This window comes from Ranitomeya imitator, chromosome 5, assembly GCF_032444005.1.
Source record: "Ranitomeya imitator isolate aRanImi1 chromosome 5, aRanImi1.pri, whole genome shotgun sequence".
NCBI lineage: Eukaryota > Metazoa > Chordata > Amphibia > Anura > Dendrobatidae > Ranitomeya > Ranitomeya imitator.
In genome coordinates this window covers 183,930,884-183,944,110 of record NC_091286.1, presented here as the reverse complement: position 1 = coordinate 183,944,110, position 13,227 = coordinate 183,930,884, and the positions used below count along the sequence as shown (strand labels likewise).

General features: G+C 42.4%; 1 protein-coding gene across 5 annotated transcripts in view; it reads right to left on the bottom strand.

Annotated features, from left to right (window-relative positions):
- Positions 1–13,227, bottom strand: part of TFB1M (transcription factor B1, mitochondrial) — a 396,419-nt gene that overhangs the window by 357,899 nt on the left and 25,293 nt on the right. For all 5 annotated transcript variants that reach the window (XM_069769397.1, XM_069769396.1, XM_069769398.1 and 2 more), the window contains exons 4-5: positions 4,829–4,937; positions 3,608–3,759 (exon numbers count right to left, since the gene is read on the bottom strand). In XM_069769397.1, coding sequence (XP_069625498.1) covers positions 3,608–3,759; positions 4,829–4,937 — 261 coding nt within the window. The remainder of the gene's footprint in view (positions 1–3,607; positions 3,760–4,828; positions 4,938–13,227) is intronic.

The window sequence follows — 13,227 nt, the reverse complement described above, 5'->3', positions numbered from 1 at the left end:
TTCGTTTTTGTAGACAACGCAGGTGAATACCACTCTTTTGCTTTATCAATTTTACCACACGTGGAAAAGTTTAAAAAAACAAAACAAAAAGGAATTCCTGAATTGCTGGTTTTTGTTCATTCTGTCTTCCAAAAATCAGAATAGAAAGCGATCAAAAAAAATGCTGTCATGTGCCCGAAAAGGCTACCAATAAAAACGTCAGCTCGTCCCGCAAAAAACAAGCCCTCACAGGACTCTGTGGGCCAAAATATGGAAAAATTGTAGCTCTCAAATATGGTGATGCAAAAACTAGTTTTCGCAATAAAAAGTTTCTTTTAGTGTGTGACAGCAACCAAATATAAAAATTCGATAAAAATCTGGTATCGCTGTAATCGCACCGACCCGAAGAATAAAGTTGCCAAATCACTTATACCGGTACGACATAAAAAATAAATAAAACCAATTTTTCACCTGCTTTAGATTTTTCCATTTTGACTCCCAAAGATCAGCGCACATTTATCCTGCACTCTGCGCTGAGTGCTTACAACGGTTTTCTGTGTAAATTTCTGAAATAAATGATTCAGACAGAATCACCCGGCAGAAAATTCTCTATGAGGTGAATGGAAGTACTGTGGACGCCATAGCACACGTGGTATTTCCTGATGAAGAAGTCATTTAGAATTTGAAACGCATTGAATAAACCACCATTCCTTATGTGAAACACGTCTGGAGCTACATTACTCAGCAGTGTGGACCATATCCACAGCAATTCCCTGGTTTATCTAAAAATTCCTGTGAAGCACTTGAAGGGTTAATAAACTTCTTGAATGTGGTTTTGAGTACCTTGAGGGGTGCAATTTTTAGAATGGTGTCACTTTTGGTTTTTTTCACAAATAAATTCAAGTAATATCAAAGGAATGTTATCACTACCATAAAGTGCAATATGTCACGAGAAAACAGTCTCAGAATCACTGAGATCCGTTGAAGCGTTCCAGAGTTATGACCTCATAAAGTGACAGTGGTCAGAATTGTAAAAATTGGCCTGGTCAGGAAGGTGAAAACAGGCTTTGGGGTGAAGGGGTTAAAAGTGGAAAATATCAAAACTTTTTTAATTGTAAAAACATGTGAAAAACTATAAAAGTTTTTTTTATTAAAACATTGATACTTTACATTTTGCAATTTTTGAAAAAGCTTTTTTGATGGCACTTTGCCTTTTTTAAAATTGCAGGCAAAACAAAATGGATATATGGAGACTGGCCTTGGGGACGGAGTCAGCATGCCGGATTACCCAAAGTTCTGGACTAGCCGCTCAAGGGGAGCCTTCAACAAACAACAATCAATGCATGTAACATGGCACAGTCACCAGGGACAATACATCAAAATGGGCAGGGAATTCGTGAGCTCCAAGAAAAACTGAAGCCCATTAGCAAAAAGGTCAGACTGTCAAGAGGACACCATGTGACCTGACCTGATGGTTCTGGGAGCGGTGAATCTTATCTATGGTCTAAGATACCACAAACAAAGGACTCCAACTGGCTGGAGAAGCCTATATGGTGTGAGCCACCAGCATTCCCCATGGCTAATTAAAAAACAATAGCTGAGTGAGGCAGTCACCCCTGCCACAAGAAATAGAAGAGAAGGTTGCAATCATACACAAAAAGGGAGCTAATCTCTAGCATAAAAAGATGGAGCAAGTCTACCTGGATTGCTATAGGGATGAGCTGAACTGAATGGTCTCTTTCGTAGAAAAAGATTTTCGGTGCAAGTTAGAGAACCACATAGGAGTCTTGCGACTTCGCCAAACTGAGATGTCTCTTCTGATAGGACTGACTCACCTAGAATGAGGTCAGAGACACACGGATTCATGCCTGCAGACTAATCTATAAAGCAGTATATGCTAGATGCTGACTCACCCTGTATAGTAGCCAGAGTGCAAACGGGATTCCATGCATGATCAGCCCTATGAGAGGCCTCGTTTGTTGTGCTGATCTGAGAAAAATGATCAGAGTACTGTCTGTGCGATCTGCAATACTGAAGATCTCAGTTAGCTTGGCTGACACAACTATGAAGTGGCAATTGCCCTGGAAGGTGGTCAGAGTCTCATCCGGATCAGTGACGTGCTACCTTCAGCTGAGGAGACGGAGCCCGGTGGTTACGGGTGTGTGCAGAATGACTTGGAGTGGAGCTTTGGAGGAAAACATAGGCCTCAGAAGGCTTAGAGCCAGGGTGGTAAGTGCACGAAAAAGATCCCACTCAGCGATGATTTGCACAGAATACCTCCTAGCTCAATCTCTTCCATCTTCTGACGGTGGTGGTTTGACAGTCTCATTGTGGGTGTGTTTGCAGGTCTGCACAGCACAAATCATGGATAGTGCTTTTATCTGCTGGTGGTTTTTGTGGACGGTCTGCAAATTTACATAGGATTGGCAACTCAATGCCCCAGCTTTCATTTCACCAGAGCATGTTAAGAAATGAATAAGGGCAATCATAACCTAATGCACAGAAGGCAGTAATGCTGTGCGTAAGTTTATTCAACTCCCATATTCGACAAAAAAAGAACCGGGATAGTGGATAGCCTATATGTGCACAAGGTCATTCAGAGAAACACTGGACTGATGGCCAATTTATAACTCTAGCTGCAGCAAAAAGCAGTAGATATGGATTGAAGAAGAGGCATGACACAGGATTTCTGGCAGATGTCAAAGTAGTATTGTGCATAGCTCATTCATGAGCAGCTATCCAAAACTGGATGTCTGTTAGGCTACTTTCACACTAGCGCCGTGCACTGCACTTCGCAATGCGTCGTTTAGGAGAAAAACATGCATCCTGCAAAAATTGCTTGCAGGAAGCGTTTTTTTTCCATTGACTAACATTAGCGTTGTGTTGTGGCGGACTATCGGCAGCAAAAAACGTTACATGTAACGTTTTTTGCTGCGTTGTGTCCGCCATTTCCGACCGCGCATGCGTGGCTGGAATTCCGCCCCCACCTCCCCGCAACTCTCAATGGGGCAGCGGATGCGCTGGAAAAATGCATCCGCTGCCCCCGTGGTGCGGCACTTGCACAGTATGCGTCGGTATGTCGGGCCGACGCAGCGCGACGGCCCCGTACCGACGCTAATGTGAAAGTAGCCTTAGTTTGGAGGAAAATCTATATTGGGCGACGATGTATTCTTGATAGGCAACAACCAATGACTCCTGTGCACTACATTTTTTGTTTCTGACACTATTTTGCCAGATAAATGAATGGGGTGTGCACCTTAGTGATGTACTAGGTACCCTGGCTGGTCAATGACACTGCACCATTGTTAATAAATCTCTACTTTTCACCTAATTGGGTCACATCACATGATCTGAAGAGCAGTAACTTATTCGGGTGGTGTGCACCATAGAAAAAAATAAAAATTAATTTTCTCTGATATTTTTACAGTACTATGACATAAAAAGTTAGCTCTCCTTGCCTAGTCGTCGTGTTAAATTTCACAAAAATCGGGGAGCTTGCTCATACAGTTCAAATTATAGAAGGAAGAGAAATGTAAGTGACTTATTTGCGTGATAATTTCCTACTAAATAATTACAATTTCTATGTGCTCCGTAATATGGACTGTAGTTTCTACTGGGTTAATCATACCTCAGCTACTTCATGCTGAAACGTCAGAGTCATTTGAGTCCTGCCATATCTGAATGGACCGGTTTTGTTGGCCATTTCTTCTAACCACTTGATGATTAGAGGCGTTGAGACACTAAAAGGAAGATTCCCAATAATATGTATATTTGGTGTATCTGAAAAAGAAATAATGAGTTAAAACACATTCTTATTCTCTTTTTATGAGGTGTTTAAACCTGCCAGGAAAACAGTGAAGGGGCGTCTCAGGGGTCATAACTGGTAGTATGTAGAACTAGGAGTGGACTTTTTAGCTATAGCTCATAAATGTGAGGAAAGCTATGGAAACAGATAAGCACGACTGAGCTACACCGTTTCAATAACTCCCATAGAAGTGAGTTACAGAAACCACAAAGCCCAGCAAGCTACGGCGTTTTGTACTTTCTATTTCCTTGGGGGTTACAGTAAGAACACAACGAAGCCGCCATCCTGCGCCCGGTTACTGGGCACTGCCATTCTCATCTCCACCATGAACAGCTGAGATAGAGGGGGATAATCCTTTCAGCAGACATCTGTAAGGGTACCGTCACACAGTGGCATTTTGATCGCTACGACGGCACGATTTGTGACGTTCCAGCGATATATCCGTGACGTTCCAGCGATTTCGCAGTGTCTGACACGCTCCTGCGATCAGGGACCCCGCTGAGAATCGTACGTCGCAGCAGATAGTTTGAAACTTTCTTTCGTCGTCTATTGTCCCGCTGTGGCGGCATGATCGCATGGTGCAACATATATCGTATACGATGTGCGCATAGTAACCAACGGCTTCTACATCGCACATACGTCATGAAATTATCGCTCCAGCGTCGTACATTGCAAAGTGTGACAGCAGTCTACGACGCTGGAGCGATATTGTTAAGATGCTGGAGCGTAACGGATCGTGCCGTCGTAGCGATCAAAATGCCACTGTGTGACGGTACCCTAAGTCTTCACACATTTAGATGACCGTTACAGACTATTGAAATTCGTGAAAAATCACTTAATTATTTACAATATGCAAAATCACCCGACCTGCTGTGTAATGTATCTAGACAGCGTTACTATTTGTTTTGCTGCTTTCTTATACCATATGCTAGTTCTGAAAGAATTACCGCGAAATGTTATAGAAATTTTAATAATGCACACATTATTTGCATTCACTCTAACACCAAAGCAAAAATTGCATTTCTAAAAATAATTTTTGCTTACCATCTTCCCATGTTTTCTGCAAATGCTTGGGAAATGCTCTGTCCAGCTTGTATGTGAGAATATCCCCATGAACAATGCGCACTTTCCCCATAGATGCTTCATTTAACATCTGTAAAATTAGCAATTACAGTAAATATAACAGCCTTCTGTATAGCTCAAGTCCACAGTCAGATGCTGTGGCCACGCACATGTACTGTATTTATAGTGCTTTGCTTACATAGCACCATCTGATTCTGCAGACACTATCATCGCTGTCCCCATAGGAGCTCACAGTCTAGATTCCCTATCAGTATGTCTTCTGAGTGTGGGAGGAGGCTACCGTCACTACATAGTGTGGGTGGGCAGACGGCCACTGTTTACAAACAGGAAAGATGGTCGGAAGTCTTTCTTGGCATAACTGGGCTGCCATATCCCAAAATGTCCAACACCGTGGAGACACCATCACGTGTTTCTCAACGCAGTGATCGCAGTGATTGTGAAACACGTGATGGTGTCTCCGCGGTGTTGGATGTTTTGATCTCCCCAAGGTCATTCATCCTTATGTTTATAGTCCTTTTACTAGGCACTGCTCCTAATAGCCAGTTTCCTACTCCACACTGATGAGGGGCAAATACCCCGAAACAGCTGTCTGTGGATGGATACCATGTTTTGGCATAGGTGGTTTTCCTTTTTGGATGCTGCCCTTCCCGTGGTTGTTCCTTCCCGGTGAAAGACCTGGCTATTTATTGCTTGCGTTGAGAAACACGCGATGGTGTCTCCGCGGCTTTTCTACATGCATATCCCAAAATGTGTCATTTTTTCAAGCTCCCTATCGTCTAATAACCCCTGTAAAACAACCCAGCCATGCCTCCAGGGACTTTTTGGCTCCAGCTTTTACATGATTGTGTCTCCCTGCTCAGTGCTGACCGTGTGACCACTGTACACTACATTTCTCACGGCCACCCTGTCCTCCCCCATGTAGTTAGCTGACCGCTCTGCGATGTGCCATTGGCCCCCTGTGCAGAGCTGACCCAAGGCGACAGCTGCATTTTTGCTGATGGCACCAAGCTTTCCGTGACCATTAATCCTAAGGTAACCAATGCTGTGATGTGGATTGTAAACTCGTGAGCACATTAGTAAGAACTGTACTTGGAAAAGTCTAAAATGCAAGGTGATGGCAGATTCTTTCACTGCCAGACTTGCGCTCTGACATTCCTGTTTATGTAGATGGAAATCCAACATATTTATCTCTTGCACTAGACAATTGGCAGGACGATTATTAAGGAAACTTATCTGCATATCTAATATGATATTTCCAACATTAATATGTCCGTCTTTCAGCCAAGTAGAAAGAAATGTACAATGGCTGAAACATGACTATTAGCATAAAAAGTCGCCTCACTGTGCTGTGGAAATGATTCTAATTTAGCATAAATCTCAGATAAATGTAACGTATCTCCCATTGTAATTTACTTTTCCATTGCACATTGCTTTTCTATTCCTAGTCCTGTCATGCTGCGTGAGCTCTGCATTATACACTTAAAACGGAAAGTATTTTGCTCTTAAAGGGTGAATCACTCGCCTGATTGTTTCTCCTTCATAACATTTCTTTTCTGATGTACATGTTCTACAGAAAGGCAGCACTTTACATTTAATCCTGATATTTAAATATCTTGGCAAAGCCCACAGGTTAACCGCATACTTCCTGGTGCGTTAATACAGCTACTCTGCAGCCCGTCCTGACACATGACTACTGTTCTGTGAATTAGGTAACAAGGGCCATTTCATTACATTGTTGGAGAACCTTAAGGGCCATGCTGTTAATATCCATTCACAAGTCTGAGAAATGAGAGGCTGCCTTGATAACTACCATGCAATACAAATGGTGAAATGTATGGAAGCGAAATTGCATATGCATTTTCGTGTCACTGCAGAAAGACTGCCTCTTTCACACTTCCGCTTCAGAATCACAATAGTAACACCTTCGGGATAATGTAGGATTTTTTGGTAATACTAAAACATATCATATTATATTAAGGACACCCGGTGTACTACAAAGAGAATGAGTAAATTACTGCTCGTAAAGTGAAAAGAACCAACACCATGGAAGACAATGAAATTCCAGGCAAAAGTAATACCAATTAAAATGCCTTTACTAATACAAATAGCAATAGAAATAAGACATTAAAAGTGTGTACACAACATAGCGGAAATTAGCAAAGATTAATATTATACCAGATTTCAATTCAAAAGCATAGTATGACCAAAGGGTAACTCTCTAGACCCCAATGTAATAACTCCTGCTAGGCCAACAATAATTGTAATTTTTATAATAATAATAATGCTAAAAAGTGTAGATAATAAAAAAAAACAAATTGTGCCAAAAGTGCAAGAATGGCCACATTAACCCCTTAAGCCACAAAGGTGGTTTGCACGTTAATGACCAGGCCAATTTTTACAATTCGGACCACTGTCTCTTTAGGAGGTTATAACTCTGGAACTCTTCAACGGATCCTGATGATTCTGACATTGTTTTCTCATGACATATTGTACTTCATGATAGTGGTAAAATTTCTTCCATAAGACTTGCGTTTGTGAAAAAAATGGAAATTTAGCAAAAATTTCGCAATTTTCCAACTTTGAATTTTTATGCCCTTAAATCACAGAGATAGGTCACACAAAATACTTAATAAGTAACATTTCCCACATGTCTAATTCACATCAGCACAATTTTGGAACCAACATTTTTTTTTGTTAGGGAGTTATAAGGGTTAAAAGTTGACCAGAGATTTCTCATTTTTACAACAAAATTTGCAAAACCATTTTTTGGGGACCACCTCACATTTGAAGTGACTTTGATGGGCCTGTATGACAGAAAATAACAAAAGTGACACCATTCTAAAAACTGCACCCCTCAAGGTGCTCAAAACCACATTCAAGAAGTTTATTAACTCTTCAGGTGTTTCACAGGAATTTTTGGAATGTTTAAATAAAAATGAACATTTAACATTTTTTCACACAAAATTTATTTCAGCTCCAATTTGTTTTATTTTACCAAGGGTAACAGGAGAAAACGGACCCCAAAGGTTGTTGTATAATTTGTCCTGAGTACGCCGATACCCCGTATGTGGGGGTAAACCACTGTTTGGGCGCATGGCAGAGCTCAGAAGGGCAGAAGCGCTATTTACCTTTCCCATGCAAAATTGACTGGAATTGAGATGGGACGCCATGTTGCGTTTGGAGAGCCACTGATGTGCCTAAACATTGAAAGTCCCCAAATTATAACTGAAACCCTAATCCAAACACACCCCTAACCCTAACCCCAACAGTAACCCTAACCACACCTCTAACCCTGACACACCCCTAACCCTAATCCAAACCCTATTACCAACCGTAAATGTAATCTAAACCCTAACCGTAACTTTAGCCCCAACCCTAACCCAAAATTTTGGAAAGTAGACCCCATAAGGAACTTATCTAGATGTGTGGTGAGACCTTTGAACCCCCAAGTGTTTCACTACAGTTTATAACGCAGAGCCGTGAAAATAAAAATTATTTTATTTTTTTCCCACAAAAATGATATTTTAGCCCCCAGTTTTGTATTTTCCCAAGGGTAACAGAAGAAATTGGACGGCAATAGTTGTTGTCCAATTTGTCCTGAGTACGCTGATACCCCATATGTGGGGGCGAACCACCGTTTGGGAGCATGGCAGAGCTCGGAAGGGAAGAAGCGCCATTTGGAATGCAGACTTAGGCTACTTTCACACTAGCGTTAACTGCAATCCGTCACAATGCGTCGTTTTGCAGAAAAAACGCATCCTGCAAAAGTGTTTGCAGGATGCGTTTTTTCTCCATTGACTAACATTACGCGACGCATTGCGACGGATTGCCACACGTCGCAACCGTCACGCGACGGTTGCGCCGTTTTTCGGCCGACCGTCGGCCGCAAAAAACGTTCCATGTAACATTTTTTGCAGCCGATGGACCGTCTTTTCCGACCGCGCATGCGCGGCCGGAACTCCTCCCCCACCTCCCCGCACCTCACAATGGGGCAGCGGATGCGCTGAAAAGCAGCATCCGCTGCACCCGTTGTGCGGCGGAGGCAACGCTAGCGTCGGTAACCTCGGCCCGACGCACTGCGACGGGCCGGGCCCGACGCTAGTGTGAAAGAAGCCTTAGATGGATTGGTCTGCAGGTGTCACATTGCGTTTGCAGAGCCTCTAATGTACCCAAGTAGAAACCCCCCACAAGTGACCCCATATCGGAAACTAGACCCCCCAAGGAACTTACATAGATGTGTTTTGAGAACTTTGAACCCCCAAGTGTTTCACTACAAATTATAACGCAGAGCCGTGAAAATAAAAAAAATCATTTTTATCTCCCACAAAAATGCTTTTTTAGCCCCCCAAATTTTTATTTTCCCAAGGGTAACAAGAGAAATTGGACCCAAAAAGATGTTGTTCAATTTGTCCTGAGTACGCCGCTACAGTGGAAACCCCCAATTCTAACTGGAACCCTAACTTTAGCCCCAACCCTAGCCCTAACCCTAGCCTTAACCCTACCCCTAACCCTAGCTCTAACCCTAATGGGAAAATGGAAATAAATACATTTTTTTTTAATTTTATTATTTTCCCTAACTAAGGGGGTGATGAAGGGGAGTTTGATTTACTATTGATAGCGTTTTTTTTAGCGGATTTTTATGATTGACAGACTAAAAGATGCTTTTGATTGCAAAAAATAGTTTTTGCGTCTCCGCATTTTGAGAGCTATAATTTTTCCATATTTTGGTCCACAGAGTCATGTGAGGTCTTGTTTTTTGTGGGACGAGTTGACTGTTTTATTGGTAACATTTTCGGGCATGTGACATTTTTTGATCGCTTTTTATTCTGATTTTTCTGAAGCAGAATGACCAAAAACCAGCTATTCATGAATTTATTTTGGGAAGGGGGCATTTATACAGTTTCACGTTTGGTAAAATTGATAAAGCAGTTTTATTCTTCGGGTCAGTACGATTACAGTGATACCTCATTTATATGATTTTTTTTATGTTTTGCCGCTTTTATACGATAAAAACTATTTTATAGAAAAAATAATTATTTTTGCATCACTTTATTCTGAGGACTATAACTTTTTTATATTTTCGCTGATAATGCTTTATGGTGGCTCATTTTTTGCGGGACAAGATGACGTTTTCAGCGGTACCATGGTTATCTATATTTGTCTTTTGATCGCGTGGTATTCCACTTTTTGTTCGGCGGTATGATAATAAAGCGCTGTTTTTTGCTGCGTTTTTTTTACCGCATTCACTGAAGGGGTTAATTAGCGGGACAGTTTTATAGGCGGGGACGTTACGGACGCGGCAATGCTAAATATGTATATTTTTATTGTTTCTTATATTTTTTTTGTTGTTGTTTTATTTAGGGTTTTTTTTTTATTTTTTTTACTACACATGTGAATATATTTTTTTTTACTTTATAACATTGCCCCAGGGGGACATCAAGTTATAGGGTCAGATCGCTGATCTGACACTTTGCAGAGCACTGTGTCAGATCAGCGATCTGATATGCAGGGCTGCAGGCTTACCAGCGCTTGCTCTGAGCAGGCGCTGGTAAGCCACCTCCCTGCAGGACCCGGATGTAACCCCGCAGCCATTTTGGATCCGGGGCCTGCCGAGAGGAGATGCTCGGTACAAGGTGAGCACATCGCCTTGTACAGAGGGTCTCAGGGAAGCACGCAGGGAGCCCCCTCCCTGCGCAATCCTTCCCTGTACCGCCGGAACGCTGCGATCATGTTTTATCACAGTGTTCCGGGGGTTACTATGCCAGGGGCGGTCCGTGACCGCTCCTGGCACATAGTGCCGGATGTCAGCTCCCGTGAGCGTGGCCGATCGCATATGACGTACTATCCCGTCACTGGGAATTAAGTCCCAGGTCATCTCGATGGAATAGTAGGTCATATGGGATTAAGGGGTTAAAAAGAAAATTAAATCCTATCACTAAGGATCTCCGCACAGGAGTAAATTGCAAAGTGGCAAACGTAAATAATCAAATTGGTGAAAGTAATCAATAATAAAGTGCCAATGCCCTTTAGGACCCATGTATAATCATGGTCTTTCAAGGGAAAATAAAGTGCAGAGTGTCACAAATGGAAATGTAATTATATCAAAGGTGGTGAGGTAGTAGGATGGCTATAGCTTTAACCCCTTTCTGACCTCGGACGGGATAGTACGTCCGAGGTCAGAACCCCCGCTTTGATGCGCGCTCTGGTGGTGAACCCGCATCAAAGCCGCGACATGTCAGGAGTTTTGAACAGTTGACATGTGCCCGCAAAAGCGACGGGTGGAATCGCGATCCACCCGCCGCTATTAACTAGTTAAATGCCGCTGTCAAACGCTGACAGCGGCATTTAACCGATGCTTCCGGCCATCGGGCCGGAAATGAGCGCATCGCCGGCCCCAGTCACATGATCGGGGGTCAGCGATGCGTCTGCATAGTAACCATAGAGGTCCTTGAGACCGCTATGGTTACTGATGCCGGTTTGCTGTGAGCGCCACTCTGTGATCGGCGCTCATTGTAAGCCTGTAATTCAGCTACATAGGAGTGATCTGATGATCGCTGCTATGTAGCTGAGCCAATCCAGTTGTGCCAGCTTTTAGCCTCCCATGGAGGCTACTGAAGCATGGCAAAAATGTAAAAAATAAAAAAATAAAAAATAAAAAAAAAGTTTAAATCACCCCCCTTTCGTCCCATCCAAAATAAAACAACAAAAAAAAAAAAATCAAGCCTACACATATTTGGTATCGCCGCATTCAGAATCACTTGATCAATAAAAAAAAAACAGCGTAGCGAGAAAAAAAATTGAAACACCAGAATTACGTATTTTTGGTCGCCGCGACATTGCATTAAAATGCAATAATGGGCAATCAAAAGAACGTATCTGCACAAATGTGATATCATTAACCCCTTCACGACATGCGCCGTACTAGTACTGCGCATGCCGTTTCACCCCCTTTGATGTGGGCTCCGGCGGTGAGCCCACATCAAAGTCGCGACATGTCAGCTGTTTTGTACAGCTGACATGTGCGCGCAATAGCGGCGGGTGAAATCGCTATTCACCCGCCGCTATTAACCTGTTAAATGCCGCTGTCAAACACAGACAGCGGCATTTAACTACCGCATCCGGCAGGGCGGCCGGATATGACGTCATCGCCGACCCCCGTCACATGATCGGGGGTCGGCGATGCATCAGGAAGGTAACCATAGAGGTCCTTGAGACCTCTATGGTTACTGATGCAGGCCTGCTGTGAGCGCCCCCCTGTGGTCGGCGCTCACAGCACACCTGCATTTCAGCTACATAGCAGCGATCTGATGATCGCTGCTATGTAGCAGAGCCGATCAGGCTATGCTAGCTTCTAGCCTCCCATGGAGGCTATTGAAGCATGGCACAAGTAAAAAAAAAATGTTTTTAAAAATATGAAAAAAATATAAAAAATATAAAAGTTTAAATCACCACCCTTTCGCCCCATCCTAAATAAAACAATAAAAAAAAATCAAACATACACATATTTGGTATCGCCGTGTTCAGAATCGCCCGATCTATCAATTAAAAAAAAAGCATTAACCTGATCGCTAAACAGCGTAGCGAGAAAAAAATCCAAAACGCCAGAATTACGTTTTTTTGGTCGCCGCGACATTGCATTAAAATGCAATAACGGGCGATCAAAAGAACGTATCTGCGCAAAAATGGTATCATTAAAAACATCAGCTCGGCACGCAAAAAATAAGCCCTCACCCGACCCCAGATCACGAAAAATGGAGACACTACGGGTATCGGAAAATGGAACTTTTTTTTTTTTTTTTTAGCAAAGTTTGGAATTTTTTTTCACCATTTAGATAAAAAATAATCAAGTCATGTCAGGTGTCTATGAACTCGTACTGACCTAGACAGTCATAATGGCAGGTCAGTTTTAGCATTTAGTGAACCTAGCAAAAAAGCCAAACAAAAAACAAGTGTGGGATTGCACTTTTTTTGCAATTTCACCGCACTTGGAATTTTTTTCCTGTTTTCTAGTAAAAGACATGGTAAAACCAATGGTGTCGTTCAAAAGTACAACTTGTCCCGCAAAAAATAAGCCCTCACATGACCATATTGACGGAAAAATAAAAAAGTTATGGCTCAGGGAAGGAGGGAAGTGAAAAACGAAAACGCAAAAATGAAAAAGGGCCGCGACTTGAAGGGGTTAAAAAAGTCAGCTCGGCACCCAAAAAATAAGCCCTCACCCGACCCCAGATCACGCTACGGATATCGGAAAATGGCACTTTTTTTTTTTTTTTAGCAAAGTTTAGAATTTTTTTTCGCCACTTAAATAAAAAATAACCTAGACATGTTAGGTGTCTATGAACTCGTATTTACCTGGAGAA